General features: G+C 45.1%; 2 protein-coding genes across 2 annotated transcripts; both read right to left on the bottom strand.

The window, feature by feature from the left end:
- Positions 1-424: 424 nt before the first annotated feature.
- Positions 425-5,540, bottom strand: STAR (steroidogenic acute regulatory protein). The gene is made up of 7 exons (XM_027070559.2): positions 5,317-5,540; positions 3,879-3,992; positions 3,424-3,551; positions 2,627-2,785; positions 2,306-2,490; positions 1,643-1,736; positions 425-1,149 (listed from the first exon to the last, which is right to left on the bottom strand). The coding sequence occupies exons 1-7, from the start codon at positions 5,378-5,380 to the stop codon at positions 1,036-1,038; spliced, it is 858 nt and encodes a 285-aa protein (XP_026926360.1). The 5' UTR covers positions 5,381-5,540; the 3' UTR covers positions 425-1,035.
- An 8,460-nt stretch (positions 5,541-14,000) lies between these two features.
- LSM1 (LSM1 homolog, mRNA degradation associated) lies at positions 14,001-24,356 on the bottom strand. Its single transcript, XM_015076079.3, has 4 exons — positions 24,134-24,356; positions 19,868-19,936; positions 18,393-18,508; positions 14,001-14,514 (listed from the first exon to the last, which is right to left on the bottom strand). Exons 1-4 carry the CDS (start codon positions 24,177-24,179, stop codon positions 14,344-14,346), a joined length of 402 nt encoding a protein of 133 aa, XP_014931565.1. The 5' UTR covers positions 24,180-24,356; the 3' UTR covers positions 14,001-14,343.
- Between the last annotated feature and the right edge of the window lie 9 nt (positions 24,357-24,365).

Below are 24,365 nucleotides of genomic sequence, written 5' to 3'. Positions count from 1 at the left end.
GTTCTTTTAAGAATTGATTTAGGCTTGGAGCACCTGGGTGGTTCTGTCGGTAAGCATCCGACTATTGATTTCAGCTCAGGTCATGATCTTGGGGTTCGTGAGTTCGAGCCCTACATCAGGCTCTGCGCTGAGCCTGCTTGGGATTCTCTCTCTGCCACTCCTGCTCTCTCTCTCTAAATAAACTTTAAAAAGTTGAATTAGGCTTGTGCTTATTGTGGAAATTAAGTACTTATGAAAGATTCTGGCAGCAGATTCTAAATAATTGAGTGACCTGTGTCCCCAGTAGTTTTTCCTTTTAATGAGCTCGGGGATCTAGTTTAATTAAAATCTTTGTCCAGGACTCCTTTAGCATGAAGTTGCTGTTTACTAGAATGATTTTGTTTTTTTTTTAAGAGTAGAATTTTTAAACAGGTACAGACTGAAGTTTGCGTCTTAGTTACAACTCTTTATTCTGACTGGTGCCCATGGAAGAAATAGGGTAACTAGTTTAATTAGTTTCGTATCTTTTTCAATCAAGAAAACTTAGACTACATTTCTAGAACGCATCCGCTGTGGGGAGTTACTTGGTCTTTGATGCAGCTCTCTACCTGTTTGGTAGAGGAGCAGAGGGTTGCTGGAGTCCCTTTTGTAAGACCCCCCACACACTGCCTGCAGGGAATGGAGCTCTTGAGCCCCTAAAGTATGAGGTCCCAGTCCTTGTACTTACACCCTGTGTCAGCTAGTAGCATTTTATAAAGATGTTTTTAAATAGATGTGTAAGGGCCCAGAAGGAAGTTTTACAAATATTTTGGAGCCCTTAACCTTCATTTCAGAGCTAATCATTGAATAGAGTTAGAAAGCTCTTTCTCTTAAAAGCTCTGTCCCCATTTTCTTGGTCCTAAAATTTTGCCAGTCCCAGCATCCTAAATATACTCCAGCCCATTCCACAGTCCCCGGATGAAGAGCTTAAAGAGACTTGTAGGCTTCTAGCAGGGATCTCCCTGAAGGGCATGCGAGCCAGTGCGCTAGAAACAGTTGGAAGCAGCAGGCTGGTCCTTAACACCTGGCATCAGGAGCGGGGCTGGACTCCAGGTGCTTGCGCAGGTGGTTGGCAAAGTCCACCTGGGTCTGTGATAAGACCTGGTTGATGATCGTCTTTGGCAGCCATCCCTAGAGTAGAAGATAGAAGAATTTGGCCACCTTGTGGGTGATGTTCCCCTGTAGACACCTCTGTACCTGTCACAAACATGGATTGCTTGGGGCTTGGTCTTCCAGCTCTGTTTATAGGTGTGACCTTGGAGTTGACCCGGGAGGACTGCCCTACTGCCCTGCTGTGTCATGACTGTGTAAGAGCGGTCAATTATGTCAAGACAAAGGTCAATTGTGTGACCCTGAGCTAGCAACCATATCTTTGGGGGCCTAAGTTTCCTTCTTTCCAAATGGGCAACTACAGAGTTGAAATTTGATATGAGGTAAAAGGGAGCTATTGTAGTCTGTGGAGATGATGGAATAGCAGGCCGATACTCAAGCCTCGTCCTTCTCCCAACAGTCTGTCTCTCAAACTGGAGGAGGGTTTTTCCTGTTCTTGCAGGATCACGTGGGAGGGTAAGAGTCAGTTTTTCTCCCCACCCCCTACCCACTAGCCACCTCTTGTGCCCCTCACCTTGAGGTCAATACTGAGCAGCCACGTGAGTTTGGTCTTCGAGGGACTTCCGGCCAGGGGACGGAGCACCATGCAAGTGGGACCATGCTCTCCTCTGGCAAATGGAGAGCAGTCCAGTCAGGAGGACAAGGCAGAATGCTCTTTTTATGCTGACCAGTTATACGAGCCACACTTCTCTGGTACCTTGTCTTTTCTAAGTCTCAGAACTGTTTTGTCAAGGGTGATAAACTTAACAGTTGGCCTGGTTACCAGCTCACCGGAACACATGCTGGTTGGGGCTGGAGCCTGAAGGCCCCCTGTGGTGCCTGTGAGTTGCCGGATGCCAGGGAAAGGGTCCCGGGTGATGGGTGCGGCACCTCACAAACAGCAGCTGTGTTCTAAGCAGTATGGCTTGCATTTCAGTCGCCAGTATGGCCAGACCTGAGCGTACCAGCTAAACCTCAGCCCTACCTCATGTTTTAGAAAATTATTAAGGTTCTTAAACTTTCTAGGAAGGTTGGTTAGGGCCGAACTTGTCTTCCTCCATATTCCTGTGCAAAAGGCAGTTGAAGGTAGGGACCAAGGACTGGTTTCTTGGAGCCGAGGATTCATCACACCCTTGCCGGGCACGTGCCCACAAGCCTGCGTGAGGGAAGAGAGGTTTTGGGCGACTGCCAGTATTACCTGATGATGCCTTTCTGCTCGGGCATCTCACCGAAACGTGTGGCCGTGCCAGCCAGCACGCAGGTGGAGCCTCGGCGCTTAGTGCAGCGCACGCTCACGAAGTCCCGGGGCCCCACGAGGTTTCCTGCTGATTCTGCAGCCAACTCGTGGGTGATGACTGTATCTTTTCCAATCTTCTGCAGGACCTACCGGGCCACGGGGAGCCAGAATCATTAGCCAGTGCTGGGGCTGACGCACCACCCACAGCTTGCAACCTTTTTGGCATACCTTTCAGACTGGGCTCCCATGGGTTCCTGCCACCCACACCTGGACTCTCCTCACCTTAATCTCCTTGACGTTCGGGTTCCACTCTCCCATCGCTTCCATGTGCTCCACAAGCTCTTCATAAAGCCTCTCCATGGGCTGGTCCACCACCACCTCCAACCGGAACACCTTGCCCATATCTGGGACCACTTTACTCAGTACCGTGTCCCCATTTGCCTGTCAGGGAGAAAAAAAGGAGCTTCAGGATAAAGTTTACAGAAAAATATTCCTAGGCAGGAATATGACAAGGACAGGCAAGGCAGGAAGGGGAACAGCACAAAGAACTCTAAGCATGAGGAAGCCTAAAATGACTTCTTCTAAGACAGTTGGTCATCTTTCCCGCCATGAGCCTCATACATCTGCTGAAACCTTGAGCAGTAACCTGCCTGCTTCTGGACCCTTGTTTCTTGGTGGTAAATGTGGGTAGGTCCAACTGAAAAGGCCCCCCTACCTGACCTCAGAAGCTCAAATTTCCTGAGCAAAACAAAACTGGAAGCGGGAAAGTCTGGTCTACAACCAGCTCATTATGTACACACAGTATTGGGTGGGATCTTAAGGATGTTTTCAGTCCTCATTTTACACCAGAAAGATGTAGAGACCCTTAGGGCACTGCTGGGCCTCGATCCCGGATTTCCTGACTCCCAAACTAGTGTCTGCTAACTCAGAACTTGGGAGAAGGAGAGGGTTTACCTGAACTCTGGACACTAGGCAGCATGTAAGTTAAAACCACTTGCTGCGTGAGGCGGGAATTGTGAGAATGGCCTTGAGTATGGCAATGGAACAGTGAGGCACGGGGGTTCCAGGCCCACCCTCACCTGCTGGTTCTCCTTCTTCCAGCCCTCCCGGCTGCTGAGGATGCCCAGGGCCTTCTGCATGGCCTCCTCTCCCTGCTGGATATAGGCCAGCTCCTGGTCACTGTAGAGAGCGTCTTCCAGCTGAGAACCTGAATACACAGCCCAGGAGAGACCGAGCTTGCTTCTGTTTCCTTAGCCTATCCCCCCGCCCCCACCTGCCACCCGCGCTTCCATCCTTTGAGTCTGGATCTGCTCTTTCCTCTGAAGAGCCAACGCCAAAGTCATAGGGTCCGGCCTACAGGTGAAGTTAGACACACAGCTACAGCCGATGGGGTCTGCAGAGCCTTGCACCCCAGTCCCACCCCCTCAAAGTGAGAAAGGCCAGCTGAGGGCTAGTTAGGGGGAGGTGGGTCGTGCATAGAGCAATGTACACAAGCTCCTGCCACTGGCACAAGCCCAGAAGCATCAGCACTCACCAAGCAGAGAACTCCGACGCCGAGCCTGGTTAATCCATGCACCCGGGGTCGGGCCCCCTAGTGCCCTCCGGTTCAGCTCCTGGCCGATGGCCAGCACGGCTTGGTGCCTCAGCCCTGCAGAGAGGAGAGAATATTGTTGCGTAGAACAGAGGAATCCCCTTAGAGCGAGATGGTTCCACCCCTTCGTTTTGCCACAAAGGAGGAAACGCGTGGAGGGAGAGGTAACTTGCACAGGAACACAGATCCCTGGGGGGGTCTGAATGAGAGCCAGGCCGCCTTTGGGCCCAGAGTCGGTCTTCAATCTGGGCTGGCCAGGCCTGGTGCTGCCTGGAGGCAGGGGCTGCACCAGAACCTGCTGCAGTTTCCTTCTTGAAAGGGAAAGAAGCTCTGTTCAAACAAGCAGAAAAATCCTGGCTGTGGAAGGAGAATTCAAGACCCCCAGCCCTTGAGGCCTGTGTAGCTGTCAGCAGCTGGGGTCCTTCGCATGAGTAACTGCTCTGCATGCCACTGGGGTCTGAGCAAGGGATCCTGTTGATCTGGTGGAACAGCCCTACTGCTGGGCCGGGTCTTCTAAGCACGGCTTCCTTCTAAACAGAACCCAGGGGTGCCTGGGTGGGTGGCTCAGTCCAGTTTGGGTTTTGGCTCAGGTCATGATCTCACAGTTTGTGAGTTTAAGCCCTGCATTGGGATCCACACTGACAGTGCAGGGCCTGCTTGGGATTCATTCTCTCTCTCTCTCTCTCTCTCTCTCTCTCTCTCTCTGCCTCTCCACTGCTTGTGTTCTCTCTCTCTCTCTCAAAATAAATAAACTTAAAAAAATAAAATAAATGGAAGCCTGTTCAACCCAGGGTAATTGGAAAGGACTTTAGATTGGTTTGTGTACCCTTCAGTGACTGCAGGGGACTGACTAGGATGGCCCTGGGTCCTGATTAGCTCTACCAAACCAGACTTCGGTACCTGGTTCTGCTTCCTCCTTGTAGGATGGGAACACGACTTCCTGCTGCACCCACTTCCTCTCTCTGCCTTGCTCTTCGGGGCCTTCCCCACTTTCTTTTTTTTCTCCTCTCTTCCCTGCCCATGATGTCTCAGGCCTGCCAACACTGCTCACTGGCGTCAAGGCTCACTCCCACCTCTGCCACTGTGGCTGTGGCTCTCTTGGTACCCTTAGTGTCAATCCAGGCAAAGTTCAAGAAAGATTGGTGCCCCAGAGAGGACAGCACAAGTGACAGAACCCAGAAGAGACGGAGGCATCTTCGTATCCAGGCCAACCATTCAGGTGGGAAAAGGGAGGTCCCAGAAGGTGAGAGATTTGCTCACATTCACCCAACAAGAGGCGCAAGTGAGATGAGCGCGGAGTGGCCTCCCCCCCCCCCCGTCCCCCCACCGTCCCAGTAACCACATGGCCACCACGCAGCCAGCCTCTCGCCCCAGAACTCACCCTTCATGTTGCGAACGTGTCTATAGGAGCTCCCAGCGCACAGCTTGAACGTCGCTAGGAGCATTGTTTCCAGGCAGCGGGGGACAGGCAGGGTAACGGTGCTGCTGCCACTGCTGCTGTGGCCTCTGCTCTCGAGGGTGGCTTCTTCCCTCCTTCCCCAGCTGTCAAGGTCTGCCTCTGGGTCCTGCGGCTGTGGCTGCGCCCAGCTGCATGTCCCGTGTCTTAAATGCCCCCTGGCTGAAGGCTGTACTTCATCATCAGGAGATAAAAAAGCCATCACTCGCTATGCAAAGGAAAGGGTCAAGGGCAGAGGGATTGCCTCACGCCATGGCTTTGGCCATTTGCGGGGAGTGGGCGGGGTGGGGGGGGAGGCGGGTGCACAGAAAGGAGCAGGGAGGTTGGTGCCAGACTCCAGCGGATGGAGCGGGGAGAAAAAGCAGCAGCTGAGGTCAAGGCGGTTTAGAAGAAAGCGTACACCATCCAACTGTGGTTTTCAAAGAGCATGTGAAATGCAGATTTCTGGCCCTTGGCCTCAGAAACTCTAGATCTAACCCGGTCTAGAATTGAGGCTAGAATGCCCGGGTTGCCGCGCAGGTATCCTGTGAACTGCACGCTACTCTTTGAGAAACCCTGCCCCGGTCTGGGACGAAGTCTTTTCCCTTTAAGGTTGAACTTGAGGTTGCTTTCAAGCCAGATTCACCTGGCAAGAGTATTGGGGGCGAGAGAAGCACACTGGCTTGGCCCCTGGCCCAGGGCCTTCTGTGTGAGAGAGAGAGTTCTGTGTCCTGGCACTGCTGTCCGGAGGCAGGGAGGGAAGGCCTGAAAAGTGGGGAGCAGTGGCGGTCCCCACTGGCTCTTGCTGGGTTCCTCACTACAGAAAGATGAAGGGGACAGGACCTGTTCAGGTTGGCCCAGTACCCGGAGCCCCTACAGAACAGAGTCCCACACCCGCCCTGTCAACTCCTCATGGAGAGTGGGAAGGGTCCAGTAATCCAGAGGCCCTTGTCCTGGGCTCCTCTCCGAGTGGTGGCTGCCTGGAGGCCCATTTCTCGAGGCCCACTGTGGGCCCTCTTCCCCTGGGAAACCTTCCTTGACCACCTCAACCTTCTGGAATGGTTTGTTCCTCTGAAGCACACCCTGTCACTACCCCCAGAGGGCTCATCATCTCAGGTCCCCTTTTGTATAACAGTTGGTATGTGTTGGCTTGTCTCTTCTGTGGGACTGTTTCTCCCTGAGGCATGGCATGTCCCCTTCCCCGCATCCCCCCCCCCGCCCCCACACTCAGCTCGAGGTGGGGCACAGAGCAGGCTGGTGCTTCCCTGTTGGGTGAACAGTTGCGGGGCCGCAGGGGGGGGGTGGGGGCGTAGCTATGTCTTTGGCTCAGGAAGCGTGCCTGTAGGCTTCGTTTCCAGCCCCTGTGGAGTCCTGGGGAAGACAACACCAAAGGGATGGGCCTTGGCCTCTGGTTCATCTCTGGCCTGGGGGAGGGGTTGGGGGGGACTTAACCTTTCACAGGTTGGAAAGAGGAGGTGCAGAGGGCATGCGGCAGAAGTCGGACACCAGGTACCCAGGCTTCTCCTCTCTGCCTGTACACGTGAGCTCTCATGCACATGTGTACCTCAGTGGAGGTGGTGGGGAGTGGGGAGGGGCTTTTTATGGACGGGCGGTGCAGAAAATGTTCAAGGCCCTGCTGTTGCCATCCTGTGGAGAGTTATAGCCACTGTGAGAGGGCGCAGCTGGGGGTGGGGGGGGGGAGACTTCGGGACTGAGGCACACAGCTGTTGCTGATGTCAGAAGCTGCCACTGACTCAGGGAGGGGTGCTGGTGGCCTCCCCCAAGGCCAAGGCCCTTTATCCTCCCTCATCCTTTCCAGGACGAATGACTAGTTAACTCTCACTGTCCCTCTGAGCAGTAAGGTGGGGGGACAGGTCTGGAATTACCTCTGGCTCTGGGAGTCATCTGTGTCTGGCTTTGCTATTTGAGGAGGGCAGAGCCCCCAAGGAAGGAGACCAGGTGGACACAGCAGGCCAGGGAGAGAGGCAGGGCCTGGAGAAGAGAGGACTCCACTCATTCCTTCAACGCCCCCTTGCTGAGTGTCCACTGTGCACCCGGGGGTCAGGTGGGGAGACTGGGGGGCTGCAGTGGGGAAAGCACAGGTGTCCTACTCTCAGTCCCAGGCCCACCTCTCGCTTCGTGATTGCGAGCCACTCACTACTTCCATCTGGACTCGCTGATCTGTGAAATGGGAATATGTTTTCTTTTTCTTTTCCTGGGTGTGACCCAGCTGAAATCAGGTGATACGTCAGGAGGCCACAGAGTAAGTCCAGACTTCTTAGTCCAATCTCTGGGCCCTCCAGCTTCGCACCCTGGCTGTCTTCTCCGGCAGGGCTCAGCAAGTTCCTCAGGGGCCTGCCCTGTGCACACGTTCATGGCCGGGTAGCTCACAGCATCACCTCCCCTCAAAGATCCCCCTTGGGCCCCACTCACTCTGCTCTTTAACTAGAATTCAATACTTTTTCCTTTGGGCCCTCTTGGTAAATGTGTAGCACAGTATCAGTAAAACCATTCTCCCCCACATACACCTTTTTAAAGTTATTTGAGTACTTTTCGCTTCACAGCAAAATTGAGAGGAAGGTACAGAGATTTTTCATGTACCCCCTGTCCCCACACGTGCAGGCCCCCCTTTTTACATGTCTGTAAGCTCCATAAGGACCTGTAAACTCTAGGAGAACTTGGCTCTTTTGCAGGTTCTTGAATCCCCAGCACTTAGCACAGTACTAGATAATGACGAGATCTTGATTCAATGTTCAATGAATGATTAGAAAGCATAGAGTCTGGTACTTTGTAAATTCTCAATAAATACTGATTTTCTTCTACTTCTTAAGGGTGATCAGCCTGGAGGTGAGGACAAACCCCGGGCTGCTTATAGGGTAAATGCTTATTCAGTATTGAAAAAATGTGGTGTTTTCCTCCATAGGCGTCACTGTGAGAGGGAAGCAGAAAGTTAATGCAAATTTGACTCGTTGGACTTGAGGTAATTATGGGTATAGTCAGTACTTAATTCCTTAATTCAAGTCGGTCACTGGTATTTCACAAGGTATCCTTATTTGATTCTTGTTTTTAAATGAAAGAGGAATCAACTTTATTTTTTTTAAAAAATACTTATTTATTTTTGAGAGACAGAGAGAGAGACAGAGCACGAGTAGGGGAGGGGCAGAGAGAAGAGGGAGACACAGAATCCAAAGCAGGCTCCAGGCTCTGAGCTGTCAGCACAGGGCCTGATGCGGGGGCTTGAACTCACAAACTGTGAGATCATGACTTGAGCCGAAGTCAGACTTTTCACTGACTGAGCCACCCAGGTGCCTCACAAGGTATCCTTATGTGTACAAAGGAGACTGCTAAGTATCAGTTCATCGAGGGTATGGCATCTATCCCAAGAATCCAGCACATATCAGGTATTGAGCGGATTATAGTAGCTGACGCTGAGCACTCTTTCTGTTCCAGGCACTGTTCTAAGCTCTTCACCCATATTAAGTTACTTTATTCTTACAACCACCACCCAAGAAGTTGTTACTATAGTCATACCTATTTTCCAGATGAGGAAATCGAAGCACTGAGGTAAGCAACTTGACCAAACTTAGACAACTATGAAGATGCCGGTATGCAAAACCAGACAGTCTAGTCTGTGCTTTGTTATACAGCTTAACCTTTTTTTTTTTTTTAAGCTTATTTACTTATTTTGAGAGAGGGAGAGGGAGCACAGGCAGGGGAGGGGCAGAGAGAGAGAGAGAATCCCAAGGAGTCTTGCTTTTGTCTGTCAGCGCAGAGTGTTCAATCCCATGAATCGTGAGATCATGACCTGAGCCGAAACCAAGAGTCAGATGCTCAACCAACTGAGCCACCCAGGCACCCCTACAGCTTAACCTTTTAAAATCTCAAGTTTCTCTCTGAAAACCAGGGCCAACTATTAAGTTATACTTGGTCCCTTGTTTCCCTTTCACTCTCCATCTCCCCTACAGGTAAGCCAGACTTTAGGTCACCTTGCCCAGGGATTTGGGCACAGAAAACAAAGCTTTCTGTCTTTTGGAATAGCTTAATCCAGAAGAGCAAACTGAAGGTGGGTGGGATAAATTTAACCTTCCAGATTTTTTTGACCTGTACACTTATTTTAAGAAAATTTTGAATTAGTTGCCAACATAACTATAGCAACAACAGATAGACCAGTGGCTGGCTGCCAGGGGCTGGAAAGGAGGGAGCAGTTAAATTCAAAGGGCCAGGAGTATTGGGTACATAACTATATGCAGTTGTTAAAACTCCTAGGACTGTGTACATTGAAAGAGGGGATTTTACTGTATGTAAATGATACAGCAAAAAATCTGGTCTTAGAGATAAATCCCCAGGCCATCTGGATATCTGACCTTGAAATACACTCAGCACTGAACCCTCGCTCTTCTTTTTGTCCTTGCTAGGGGCTAGCTGGCTGCCCAGAGCAGCCACAGTTGAGGCCATTTTCTACCCCTGGGTTTAGCCAAGTGACAGCAACCTCTATTGAGTGGCTGGAATTAGGGGGAAAATTTTTTTCTTTTAAAAAGGGGAAGGGGTACAAAAAGGGGAAAAAGAGGCAAAGTGGTGAAGAGAGATAGGAGAAAAGTAAAAGAAGAACTTGATTTTATTCTCTACTTCCAGAGACCCCAGGCAGAACCGGAGAAGCAGAGAGGTAGGGGAGTCCTAACCAAGTGCACCCACCCAGATGAGTAAACAGCCAGCCTCCATTTCCTAGGGTTGGTTTTCTAATTCTTTCAGGCTAGGAGATCAAGGGATGGGATAGGAAAAATTACTTTTGATTTTGGATCACCTAACTGGATACAAGACCTGCTTAGTCAGTAAAAGCAAGCGCCCACCAAGCAGTCTCTTGCTCTTCTTATCTGGGAGCTGCTGGAGGGTAATATGAAAGATGGGGGTGGGGGGGCGCCTGGGTGGCTCAGTCGGTTAAGCGTCCGACTTCAGCTCAGGTCACGATCTCGCGGTCCGTGAGTTCGAGCCCCGCGTCAGGCTCTGGGCTGATGGCTCAGAGCCTGGAGCCTGTTTCCGATTCTGTGTCTGCCTCTCTCTCTGCCCCTCCCCCGTTCATGCTCTGTCTCTCTCTGTCTCAAAAATAAATAAACGTCAAAAAAAATTAAAAAAAAAAAAAAGAAAGATGGGGGTGGGGCACGGCAGTTGGGAGGAAGACAGGCTGAAAGAAGAGTATGTTCTTTCCTTCCAGCAACCTTGACGCGTCGTCCCCTACCTGCAACCTCATGTTTCCCTGGGATGCTCTTCCAGACATTTTTACATCAGTTCTCTCCACTCTTCACACTTGGAGGGCTGTAGTCTAAGGTAAGAGCACATCTCCATATTCAGTGTAAGGGTCTCTACTAATCACTCCTGCTGGTTGTTCATTGGCTCCAGCTGTCCACATGTTCAGTCTCATGGGCAAAAACCTGACCTGTCTTGGATTTAATGAACAGTTGACCCTAGAACAGCAGGTGTTTGAACTGCGCAGGTACATGTATACGTAGATATTTTGATAGATAGATACATACGGTACAGGATGGTAAATGTATTTTCTCTTATGATCTTCTTAGTAACATTTTCTCTGGCCTTTCTTACAAGAATCTAGTATATGATACATAGAACATACAGAATACGTGTTGTTTATGTTATTGGTAGGGCTTCTGGGCAGGCTGTCAGCAGTTAAATTTGTGGAGAGTCAAGAGTTACACGGGGATTTCTGACTGAGTGTGTGTGTGGGGAGGCTGGGGTCCCTAACCCCTGCATTGTTCAAGGGTCAACTGTAGGTTTTTTTTTTTTTTATTTTTTAAAAATGTTTATTTATGTTTGAGAGAGAGAGAGAGAGAGAGACAGAGTGTGAGCAGGGGAGGGGCAGAGAGAGAGAAAGACACAGAATCTGAAGAGGCTCCAAGCTCTGAGCTGTCAGCACAGAGCCTGACGCAGGGCTCAAACTCACAAACCATGAGATCATGACCCGAGCCGAAGTCAGATGCCTAACCGACTGAGCCACCCAGGTGCCCCTAGTCAACTGTAGTTCTAACAGGTTGGGGGGTCACCCTTAGGAATCAGCGGCATTGGTAGAGCATGTGTGCATGTGACCTTTTATCACAGATGACACTCTGCTCAGCTCACAATAACTCCAAGGTGACAGACAGCTCAGACTAGACTCTCTTGCTACTTTCCTTCATTATGAGCAGAGTGTCGGTTGTAGCTTAAAGCTGCAGGATTGTTTCCACACGAGAGCATCGGCCTGTAACATCTGCAACCAGGATGCCTTCTTTCTACCTGAGAACCCTGGCTTCTAATGGGAAAGGAAGTTGGATGGAGCTCATCTGGTAACATGCCTTTGGAAAGGTGAAAAATGCCCCACAGATATGTACATACATAGAACTTCTTTTGGGGGAGAATGGGGGTGTGGAACTGTTTGTTAATTGCTTCTCCTCTAGTATTTTCTTGTAAGGTAGTTCCTGGAATTGGTTCCCTGACCTGGGCAGTGCTATGAATCTCACGTATGGCTCTGAGGCTACAGCTTGCCTGGTGCGTCTGCTGTCTGTACTGCACTCTGCCTGAGCCTGCCAGCCCTATACTCTTGGGAGCAAAATGAGACCACTTTCAGCCATCTTCACCCATGTAATACCTCTGGGTTCACGCTGACAGGGCTTCCCTGAAAAGCCCTGCACATTGAACAGTGTGAGACTATCTGGCTTTACTAAATATCCAGGACCTGTTAGTTTATCAGAGCCAGGGGAGGGGAGCAGATACTGTGGTTTAAATTAGCTAAGAGCACGCAATATAAGGTCAAGGGCCAAGGAAAGGGAAAAAGAACAGCTGGGAAAGAGATACGCTGCTGTACTCAATGTCATCAGAATAAAGATGGACAGGAAAGGGGCTTTGGTAGATTATCCTTGTCTCCCTAGAAGGCAGCCTCATGGAAACCCCTATTGGAAGAAAATATTAAAGATAATGGAAAAGTGTGAACTGAGGTTGATTCCGAAATCTAATAATGGAAGAGAGGGCTAGCAATGGTCCAGGAGAAAAAGCACCAGATTTCAGTATCTGAAAAAAGGCTGGGCTGGGCAGAGCTGAGGGCGAACCATTGGGCTGAGCAGCCTGGAGACCAAGGAAGGAAGCAGGTAGTCGTTTCATCCTTTGGGTCAAACTCTTAGCTGCTGGTTGTGTGACAAAAGGTCAGAAAGCAATGATCAAAACTTGCTAAGGCCGGGAAATTCTATTGTGGAAATTAAGTCCCTTTTTCTCATAAACGATAACTCGTTACTGCATTCAGAATTGTTTGAAGGAGGCCGAAAAAACAAGAAAACCTAGTGAATCCAAATTTCTTGAAGGTGTCCGATGTTCTGATGCAGTGGTGCTCAGAAAAGGATGCTGTAATTCTTGTAGAGATACACAGGTTTTTCAAAGGTTGGTGATGGTTTTTTTTCCCCTTTCTGTGTTAACAAATTCTGGTTATTAAACAGTAAGATTTGAGGCAAAACACTAGATAAATCATTACGTGCAATAGTTTCTTCACAAATTATCTACTTTAAGGGGGCACCTGGGTGGCTCAGTCGGCTGAGCGTCAGACTTCAGCTCAGGTCACGATCTTGCTATTCTTGAGTTCGAGCCCCACATCAGTCTTGCTGCTTGTCAGCCTGTCAGCACAGAGTCCGCTTCAGATTCTCTGTCCCCCTTCTTTTGCCCCTGCCCTACTTGTACCCTCCTCAAAAATAAATATTAAAAAGAAAACAAAAACCAAAAAACAAATTATCTACTTTAAAATCAATCCAATGATGAATAGCTCAGCAGTCAAATGGTTTACAGATATCTGGGGCAGTTTTAAAAATACCTGAACCTGTAAAACGTTAAGTATATTTAATACTGTCAATACATAGGGATTGGATACAAGTATCTAAGGAAAAGTTCTTTGCTCAACAGACTACAAAAAGGAAATTATCTGGAGTAATTCCACATTTAAAAAAAATGGAGTCGGAGAGATTAGCAGAGAGAACAGAGTTATCAGCCAGTGTGTTTGAACTCCTAGTTCAGTACGCTGCCCATCACACTACACTGCACTCTCAAAACACGGTCTGTTACACTCCCTGTACAATCAGCACCATGCCAGCAAAGTGGCATCCGCATGGGTTGTTAGCCGGGAATAACCTAGATTACCAGCCACTGAAACACCACTTCATTTGTGCTTTTTGAGGACATAGAAGAGGCTCAAGACTCAATCCGAAGAACAGGAAAACCTCATGAAATTAACAGAAGATTTAGAGAAGAAGTCACCTTCGTACAGTGCTGGATCTCAAGGGAACACAGTTTGGAATAGCTGTCGGTGAAGCAGGACAGCAAATACAGTTGGGATGCTGTTTCTCAAAACTGAGGCTTCTGTTCTCATCAGTAACTGCATACCTGGACCGAAAGCTCCTTCCTCAAGCCTGAAAATGCGTTTTTCTTACCAGACAAAAATACAAAAAGGGGAGAGGGGTGAACCTGAAAATGTTCCTTCACAACTAACTAGCAACTTGGAACTCTCACAGAACGGAGCAATCGCAGTCCATGGACAGCATTTACCTTTGGGAACAGAAACTTAATTTGTCAATTCACTGGCAGCAACTCAAACTTGGGAAATAACATGAGTTTGGAGATTCATATTTTATTTACAAGTAAATGAAGAATGTCTCCTGTGAACGCTAATTTGGAACAAGAACAACATAAAGAAATAGTTGCTGGCTCCACAGTGACGTGTGAAAGGAGTCCTTGCTATTGGTTTTTCTTAAACAATGATTTTGTCATTAAAAAGGAAAAAAAACAACAAAGCCACGTGATTTCTTCATGTTGCACATGCGAAAGAATTCAAAATAAAAATGACTTTCCAAACTCTACAGTCTCTAGTCAAACGTGTGAGGAGACCAGGATGTCACTTTCATTCAGTGAGAGCCCCTGCTTCCCAAGAGCCATGGCCTCTGAGCAAATGACTTAATACTCATCAAGAGTATCTGCTCGAGGAATGGAGAGACCCCGATCCTTAAGAGCTTGAACTTTCAGCTTCTCGGCTTCCAGCTTGGTCTGCTGTTCTACCCTTTGTTCTTCTAGGATTTCTTCAATAGACACTTGCTGGAGGGGTGTGTCACTCTCCTTTTCCAAGTCCTACAAAATAAGCAGGGTTGAAAAACTTCCACTGACGACCAAGAATAGAAAATATTATAAATCTTTAGGCAAATGGATTCCTATGCCAGGCTTGGGTTATTTTTCATGATTGTGACACGGCTGAAATATCCTTCTCCTGAGGACAGAGAAGTTTCACAGAGAAATGGCAACACTACTACAGAATACATACTTAGATGAACACAGTATTGGGGATCAGTACCAGTGTGTATAGAAAGCTTTAAGTTATCTGAAGTCCTACATTACTCAAGGACTGTTTTTCTTAAAAAGATGACATACATGCATATGTATGTATGAATAGCTATTTCCCCAGCCCCAAAGGACACAAAAGAAAAGTTACTGAGGCCAAGATGGCTTTAGATAAGTTTTGTATTTTTACATGATCAAAGTCAGCTTAATTTCTGGGGGTTGTGGCTAAGGTAGAGAACACTGATTCAAAGATGTACCCCCACCCAAAGACAACAAGTCTTCTAGGGAAAACCTCATTAGACCAGTTAGGTTACTAAACATCAGCTTGGCTCCACTATTTTAATTTAAAATATTTTTGCATTAAAAAAAAAAAGTTATTTTTTCCCCTATTTTATTTTTTAAGTAGGCTCCACCTCCAATGCAGGGCTTGAACTCACGACCCTGAGAGCAAGACCTGAACTGAGGTCAAGAGTCAGACACTTAACTGACTGAGCCACCCAGGTGCCTCATTTTTCCCCTTATTTTAAAAATACACACTCACTATGAAATTTAGAAAACAGACCAGCAGAAAAAATTTTTTTTTAAGATTATCTATAATTCCAGTATAGAACAATATTTGGGTGAACATCCTTCCAATTTTTCTATGTATATACTGACTTTAAAAAAATCTACAATGCAAACATTAACTGTAATTTTTTCACTTACTCTGGCATCATATGCTTAATATTTTTATGTCTGAACACCTTACAAACATTTGATAACTAACTTTTCATGCAGAACCTTGCTATAAAAGTATCTCATTATCCACAGATTGTTTATTCTCCTTAAACAATTCTGTGTTTCTGTAACATGGAAGGCCAATACACACAGGTATTCTTCTCTTCCTCTATGATTTTCAGTAATAAAATTCTGGGAAGGCATCAATACATTGACGATGTGCTCCAGATGCTCCAGCCTACCCCAGATACTAACACTTCATGTGCCTGCCAAGGCCTCGAAAGCCACAGGCAGTGACAGCAGATGGAAGATTCTCACCAGAGAGGTTAGAAAGAAAGCCAAATAAATTACACAAGTCCTGCCCTGGGTCAAATGTTAACTGTACTGGGCAAAATATATCTAATCAAATGTAACCTGCCCTCACAATCTATGGGTAGCAGCTGCAGGGAAGATAAGGTCTTAGCCCGGTGTACTGCTTCTTGGACTTTTCAATATGCTATTCATCAAGCTATGCATGTGGTTATGATGATGCCAATTCCCAACAAGCAGTCTTATTACTTAAGGCTGTGTGCATTATTGTCCTTGAGGCAGAATCCAGGGACTTCTTAAACAAGATGTTCACAGAATCTAAATGGTTTCTGGGTATGAGCTTCCCTAGGGCTGATACTTAATTTCTTCACACTGACTATTGATTTCATAAGCTGTGTACGGTTCAACTTACTTGAACCGTTAAGTGTTTAGTGGTACCACTGTAGAAATTTTGCAGCATCCAAACAATTAACATATAAGAGTACTTTCTCCACAAAAGGGCCCCTAGGAAACAATGAACCTTCAAGAACAAATGCAAGGTCATTCCTCCCCACACACATATACATCTACACAGGGGTACATTTGTGCCAACGTTAACTGGCACACAAAGCATTTCTGTGGTGTTTACAACTATAAAACCAAAGCAGAGTATGTATGAATATTTTAACTTAAATCTTTTCCTCTGATAGCAAAGTAGTATGTTTCGTCTTTAAACAATAGACTGAGAAAAGTATAAACAAAGGAAAAATAATCACCCACAATCCTACTGTCCAGAGAGGGGTTAGCTCTCTTAATATACTGGCAACAACTTAACATTTACTAGCCCCACTCCCCATACCCCAGGATACCAGAGTGCTGTATTTCAACTTTTGCATATTATGACCGGATGACAATTTCTACTGCTGAACAGTGCAAAAAATGATCTAATGGACCAAAAATAGCAACCACAAAAACATTTTAAAAATTAGAAAAAACCATTTCATACATTTCATAGCAGCACTTAGCAATACTGCTATTTATTGATAATACTGATTAGTAATCTCTAGCTGTTTCAACATGAGGTCTCTAAACCAACCTGATCCTGGCAGAATTATCTTCTTACTTTCTCAAATGGCTTATTATTGAAAATTGCTACAGACCAAACCACTCCACTCCAAAGACTTATGTAAACCTAACTTAAGATGTGGGTAGGTATTGAGAAACTACATTGAAAACAAAATAGGAAAGGATAAAATTACGCAAATGCCAAAGTTTTTTAGTTTGATTTTCCTGACAAACCCAATAATCAGAAGCAAAGTCAAAGGTTTTAAAGAAAGCATTTTTAAGTAAATATTTTATGTAAAACATGAAGTCAAGTTTTATCTTCTTTTAAAAATGTCTGTGAATCACTATATTGTACACCTGAAACTAATATAGCAATCTGTTAACTGGAATTAAAAACTTAAGGGGCACTTGGGTGGCTCAGTCAGTTGAGCATCCGCTCTTGATTTTTTGGCTCAGGTCACGATCTCACGGTTGGTGACATGTAGCCCCATGTCAGGCTCCGTGTTGGAGCCTGCTTGGGATTCTCATTCATTCTCTCTCTCTCTCTCAAAATAAGTAAATAGACTTTATAAAATAAAATAAGGGGCATCTGGGTGGCTTAGTCCATTAAGCATCCAACTTCGGCTCGGGTCATGATCTCACAGTTCGTGAGTTCAAGCCCCGTGTCAGGCTCTGTGCTGACAGCTCAGAGCCTAGAGCCTGCTTCAGTTTCTGTGTCTCCCTCCCTCTCTGTCCCTCTCCTGCTTGTGCTCTCCTTTTCTCTCAAAAAATAAACAAACATAAAAAATTAAAAATAAAAAAAAATTTAAAAAGCTAAAAAACAAAGTGTGAGTATTTCTAATAGTTATATATGATTTTCTAATAGTTTTGTATGTATATATGCTTACATATATGTATATGCACAGTTATGTACTTACACACACAGATCTACAGTATAACAGGTTAGAAGACTTAACTTTTCACCTGCCAACTGGTCTTCCTGGCATAGATACACAGCTACCTCTTTAGTTGTGAGCTAAGAATCCAAGTGAAGCTGAACTCTATTCTCAGGACTGGTAACAGATGGCTTCTCCTACAGCCATTCTTTCCCCTTCCCCCCTTAAAAAACAGGGACATCATATTGTACATGCAATGTGTCTTTCCCCCAAACCCTGCTCATTAGCTTTATGTCATGAAAACCGACTTGTAACCAATTATTTAAATGACTGCAAAATATTCCAGTGTATATAAATCATTCTTTATTGAACTATTCATCTCTTGTTAGGTATTAAGTTTTTCAATTTTCTGCTATTAAAGATAACAGAAATAATATATTAATGAACATATTTATACCAGATGGTATTTTTGTATCCAGTAAAATCAATGATACTTTGCTGCTAATGGGATCAAAATCTTTAAAATGCCAAGAGGCACTGAAACAAAGTTAATTATTCTCTGTAATTTTCCTTTTATCACTCTAGTTTTCCTAAGCTAATTTGGTGGTTTCCTATGAGAAGCTGGGAGAAACGTGAAAAATGTATTTTTTCCTTCTTAAAAAGACAAAAAGAAACCTAACTAGCATGATTATCAAGACCCACAGCAGCTTAACAGTTTTCACTTACTATTTCTCCTAGTAGGACCACATTTTCTCCTCTGACCACAAAAATCCCTCGAGGAATATCACCGTATTTTTTGCCCACATGAATACGCTCCACAGTCTGATGTAGCACTAAATTAGCTATAAGTGTATAGGGAAGAAACAAAGATATTTAGTTCAAATTATTGGGTAAAGGTCCACAACTCAAATAATCAGTTGAGTAGAAAAGATTTAGCTAAACATGATTTTAAAATTTTCTAATTCTGGTCAAAAGCTAAAATTTGAAATAGTCTTCTCCTATTTCACTAAGACATACCACTTGGGAGAGACTTCTAAACAATTGCAAACTGAGAGAGCATTTGGGATTATGTTGCACTGATGCATGAATGTTGGTGGGAATCAGTCACAAAAATTAACTTCCTTTATCAGTTAAATTGAAAATATCAACATGACTGTAAGAAAATACAAAGGAGTAGGACACTTGGAAGACTCTAAAGCCTAAACAACTGCAGAGATCAAAATTTTTTAAGACAAAAGCAATCTCTCTATGTCGTGTGGGTATGTGTATATGACGATTTACCAAAGATTTAACTTTGTTTCAGTACTTAGGATTCATTTAACCCAGTGCAGGTATCCATGGGTTATGACATACAAAAACTTTTTTTCACACTGTCAGATAACCATACCTGGTAAACTGAGAATAAAGCATTTGCTACTCCCCCCCCGCCCCCCCAAATAATTAGACAAATCTGACTTAAGATTCAGAACTCTAATCTGTTAAGAGTAACTACTTTTCTTTTAAAATTGGTACTATTTGTCTTATTTGAAGAAAAGCAAATATCTATGTTATCTTCCCCAATTCCTATAAAGTGTTTCAATTATGTTACTTTTCCCCATGCCCAAATCCACTAGCAGAAATCCAACAAATGTTGGTATGAACTGAGAAGTTCCTTGAAACAGAAGCAAATATAGATCTCTTTAGAAAAATGCAAGGTGCAAAACAAAGATCGAGACTCTTGAGTCTGATGTATCCCTAAAGTGTAAAATCTTGAACTTAACGTTGGGATCCCTAAAAAGCTTCCGGAAATACCTTCTATCCAACTTTCATTGGACAGGGAGGGATTACCTTCAGTGCAGGAACTGCTTTGAAGAGTAGTGGCACCCAAGCCAATGTACAAATGAGCAGCTTTTTCAGTGGACTGAGTTTATTTCTATCATTTGGCTCCCTCTACTGGGGAAAATAAAAAAACAGTCCAAAACATTGTAATCGTATGTTCTAGTGAAAACCAGTTTTAGAAATACGAACTTGAAAATACTAGCTTTTGAATCACCTAATCATAATTTAGAAAACAATGATGTAATGACTCAAAACAGTATTCCATTATGCCAGACACTTGAGAAAGCTGCAGGTAAGTCAATTTCAACATGAATTAACACAAAAATACGTAACAATGGTGTCTCTCATTATCCAGAAGATAAGACTCCACAACTAGTACATACCGAATTGATCAATGCTTCTTAAAAAACCTATAAGTGTCCTTCCATCTCGAAGCAGGACCAAATGCTTTTCTGGGGAGAGGAAAAAAGATGTTTAAAAAATGAGAACTGTTACCTTCAGGATTAGTTTACAGGATTAACAATAAAAAAAAGTTAATAGCAATTTAAGCTCCACCACTTCCTCTTCCAATGTATTTATGGCAGAGTTCATTGGGAAATTAGAAAGAGGACCAAGGTATTCTGGGGTTTAGATGACAACAGTCGTGGTGAAAAGGAGCAGAAGCGTGTGGCAGAGTGGGCAAAGGACTGGGTGAGGAGCACAGAAGCATGACTCCCAGCTCTAGATGTTAATGTTGGCAGTTAAACCCTCCCAGTGTCATGTCAGTTTCTACATCCACAAGTTGAGAAATTTAGTCTAGATGACCTCTGTGATCTTAATTCCACAATTATTTTCCTCTCAACTTAGAAGAGCTTCTATTTCAACCTTTGGAATCAGGGAAGGTTTTAAATACAAACAATGCCTCAAGTGAAATAAGGATGCTGACAATCAGCTAGAGCAAAAATTCATGAATATTTATTGAAAGCTATGTGTTGTTCCGGGGCTGAGATACACAGTAGAGAAGACTCAAAGTGATCAACCATATCAACTTATATTCCTGGTGGAGGAAGGCAAAAAACCAAAAAACGACCTACTGTGATTAGTGCAATGGAATAACAAACAAGACAGCAGGAGAGTATGATGAAGAGAGAGAGAAAGTGGCTAGGAAAAACCTCTCTGAAGAGGTGACTTTCAGCTGATACTGAAAAATGACAATAAGCCAGTTGCTAGAATAGGTAGCAAAATTCATTAATTTCTTTAATGCCATCAAGTACTTACTAGAAGCATAACAGAGAAACAAGACAGTGATTCTTCCCTGAAGGAATCTGTAGTCTTCTTTGGGCTATAATTAAGTATTACAAGAAAGCAAATCTTAATTATATGAAACTGAGAAAAACTATTTAGCTGGAGGAAGTATCTGAGTTCAACCTTGAAAGGTAGATAATTTTTGGCCTCTGGGAAGAGTGACAGGGAAGGGGAGAGAAAGGGAAATCTGTAATTTAGGCAGCAGGAAAAAAAAAAAAAGGTCTGTATGTATCCATACGTTTGGCTAAAAGTTGGGGGTGTAAAGGGAAGTCACAGGAGATAAAGTCCAAAAAGTACCAGAAGCAGGTTCAGCTCACATTATGCTTCACAAGAAAACACTGAAGACTGAAACGGCAGAAAAGGGAGAGCAGAATGTGAGACATGAAAAAGAAACCTACGCCAAGGCCAATGGAAACGGAGAGGCAGAGAGAACTAAGACTGTGTGATCCTTTTTCTTTTTTAGAGAAAGAGAGAGAGAGAGACAGCACCAGCATGCACGCAAGAGAAAGGCAGAGGAAGAGAGAGAGAGAATCCTAAGCAGGCTCCACACTCAGCAAGGAGCCTGATGTGGGGCTTGATCCCATAACCCTGGGATCATGACCTGAGCTAAAATCAAGAGTTGGATGCTCAACCAATTGAGTCATCCAGGCACCCCAACACTATGTAGTTCGAAATGATGGGACTGGTCAGCTGAGTTTGTAAAGGTGTGGGAGGGTGGAGGGGGTGAGTGCTGAAGAGAGGAGTTAAGGAAATGTAGGAATTTTTTGAGTCTTCATGTCAGGGCAGTTCATTTATCAAAAGTTGGGAATAAAAGAAGCTTAAGGTGGAAGTCTATTTAGCTATTTGTGATTCTGAAGTGCTAACCAGGACACCTATGTAGAGATGTCAACAGGCAGTTGTAAATGTTAAGACTGGAATGTCAAAGAGGTCAGAATTAGAATTTTGGATAAGTCCACAGGGAGGTGATATAATTATTAAAGTCCAGGAACTCTCTTAGAGACTTAAAGAAAGAAGCACACCAAAGACAGAACCTAAGGGACCACCTATTTTAGGGAATAGTGAGAGTTAGGTAATAAAATCACCAAGTATCAATCTGGCGAAATCAAGAAAAGAAAACAATTAAGAATCTAGTAGTAACAGTATCACAGTGCTGCAGAGGGGAGGGAAGAACCCAGAAGAAGGCATCAGACTGCTGCCTTTCAAGAATACAGCTTCAGGGGCACCTGGGTGGCTCAGTCGGTTAGGTGTCCACCCTCTTGATTTCCACTCAGGTCAAGATCTCACGGTTCCTGAGATTGAGCTCTGCTTTGGGCTCCACGCTGACAGTTCAGAGCTTACTTGTAATTCTCTCTCTCTCTATCTCTCTGCTCTTCCTCCGCACATTCTTGCGGCACTCTCTCTTTCAAAATAAATAAACTTAAAAAAAAGAATGCAGCTTCAGCGGTATGATGACAAGAAAAATCAGACTGCAGGGGTAACGGAGGTGCTCAGGAAGTAGAGTCAAATGGAGAAGATTCAAAAGGTTTGGGGGTAAAGATAGGAAAAAAGGAATGGGAGTCTGCTGAGGAGATGTAACAGAGAAAATATGAGATGGACACACAAGAATATAAATGAAGGAAAGAATTTAGGGGAAAGAAGATATGAGAGGAAAACGGTATTAATGGAAGAAGCAGAGGGAAGAAAGAGGAATAAAAGAGACTGAAAGGGAGAAACACTTCCTACTCAGATGAGACAATGAATGAATATGCAGAAAGACTGAGAGAAGATGAAATTGTATGTGTGGTTGTGGGGGTAGTGAAAGGTGCATAAGAATTGTTTCAAACTTTTTAGTAAAGGAAGGGGCTTGGAATCTACAAAGAACGGGTTAGAGGGCTTTACTACATTATTTTTAGTAAAACAGCAGAATGTATTAGGGGCCTCACATAATTCAGATATACAAAACGAGAGATGGAGGCAAAAGGGCATCCACAGACGACAGAAATTGAAGATTTCATTACATATTACAGATAAGCTTGTGCAGTTCTTATTCATATATGAATATGGTCCAATTCACACTACACTTTCTTTTGACAGCAAAATCACTAATTTTGATTTAAAAAATGATTTCAGACAATGATAAAAAGAGAATATGATCATGGACTCACTTTTTATTATTATTATCTTTTAATATTTAGTTTTGGGAGAGCACAAGTGAGGGAGGGATGGAGAAAGGGGGACAGAGGATCCTAAGCAGGCTCTACACTGACAAGTTGACAGCAGTGAGCCCCATATGAGCTTGAACTCACCAACCACGAGATCATGACCTGAGCCGAAGTTGGACACTCAACTGACTGAGCCATCCAGGTGCCCCTTATTTTACTATTTTTTAAAGATTTTATTTTTAAGTAATCTCTACACCCAACATGGGGCTCAAACTCACAACCCAGAGACCAAGAGTCGCATGCTCTACTGACTGAGCCAGCCAGGGGCCACACAGACTCACTTTTTAAATTTGCATACACAGTAACTGTGATTCTTGTGACTTGTTCAAAACCGTGTAAACCATTCTACAGCAATTACAAGTTAATGAGACAGATCACACGATTAAAATTATAAAATGTTGCTTGAGGAATAATTCACAGATGAGAGCTTAGAAAAAAGGAAAGACAGGACAACTATTAAGTTGGCTCCTCTTTTGTACAGGACTGTACTCTTCTTCAGGACAATTACTGGCAATAAGAGATGTCTTATTAGTAGGAATAAAAGAAAATTGTCGAACAGAAAAAGAAAAAAAAATTGGAAGTGATTCAGCCTTTCCAGAAAAGTCAAGACCTTGTCTAACAGCGATCTCTACTATCATAACCTGAAAGTGCTTAAGACCCTTACGGTAGAAGAATATTGCAATGACTACACAGCATAAAGCCTATGTTTAGTGTCAATTACGTCCAACCACTGTTGGTCTTAAATTTTTCGTTTCTTAATGAATCCTTTCTCTATTCTGATTCATCCACCATTAACAACCTGGTACTTCGATATATCGCAGGTGGGAGATAGTAGACGGGGGAAGGGCAATTTTCGTGTTTGGGCCTCAGTAGCCGCGTCCTTCCACAGCAGGACTTAAATTCTACAGCTTGTGGCTTACCGACCCCGGGATTGGTGGAGGCTGCGAGAGGCAGGGCAGAGGTAGACGGCTAGGGGGTGGGCAAACGGAGCGTCTTGCGGCTCTTCAACTCACGTGGAGGATGTCAACGCCAAACACCCTGAATTGTGTCAAAAACACACCCAACCCGCCCCAGACTCATTCTACGAGCCCCTTCCCGAAGAGATACGCGCCCAGGAGGAAGGATCTCACCCCGGACTTCATCCAGGGTAGATGAGCTACTCACTGTCGATGTCCTCGATGAGGCTGGCGGTGCCGGGCATATAGTTCATTTTGAGCTGAGATAAGGCTGCAGTGTACAGCGGCGGTGGCCCAGCGTGTCCAACACCTTCCTCCGACCGCAGTCGCCGCCTGGGCGGGACTGGGACAAGGACCCCGACCAGGAGCAGCACTTCTGCCCCGGCTTTCAGCAGCCGGGGCCTGCCGGAAACGCCTCCATATTATTCCCACCCACTTCC

The sequence above is a fragment of the Acinonyx jubatus genome, chromosome B1, assembly GCF_027475565.1.
Source record: "Acinonyx jubatus isolate Ajub_Pintada_27869175 chromosome B1, VMU_Ajub_asm_v1.0, whole genome shotgun sequence".
NCBI classification, from domain to species: domain Eukaryota; kingdom Metazoa; phylum Chordata; class Mammalia; order Carnivora; family Felidae; genus Acinonyx; species Acinonyx jubatus.
Note: the sequence above shows the minus strand (reverse complement) of the source record. Positions and strands in the feature narration are given on the sequence as shown.

Excerpts from the sequence above, each read along its gene's own strand:
- LSM1 (XM_015076079.3), bottom strand. The coding sequence starts at position 24,179 with ATGAACTATATGCCCGGCACCGCCAGCCTCATCGAGGACATCGACA. Across the intron at positions 18,509-19,867 it reads AAGAAGCATTGATCAATTCG|CTAATTTAGTGCTACATCAG; the intron begins GTATGTACTAGT and ends ATACACTTATAG. Across the intron at positions 14,515-18,392 it reads TGGTCCTACTAGGAGAAATA|GACTTGGAAAAGGAGAGTGA; the intron begins GTAAGTGAAAAC and ends CTTATTTTGTAG.
- STAR (XM_027070559.2), bottom strand. The coding sequence starts at position 5,380 with ATGCTCCTAGCGACGTTCAAGCTGTGCGCTGGGAGCTCCTATAGACAC. Across the intron at positions 2,786-3,423 it reads GGAAGAAGGAGAACCAGCAG|GCAAATGGGGACACGGTACT; the intron begins GTGAGGGTGGGC and ends TCTCCCTGACAG. Across the intron at positions 2,491-2,626 it reads CGAACGTCAAGGAGATTAAG|GTCCTGCAGAAGATTGGAAA; the intron begins GTGAGGAGAGTC and ends GTGGCCCGGTAG.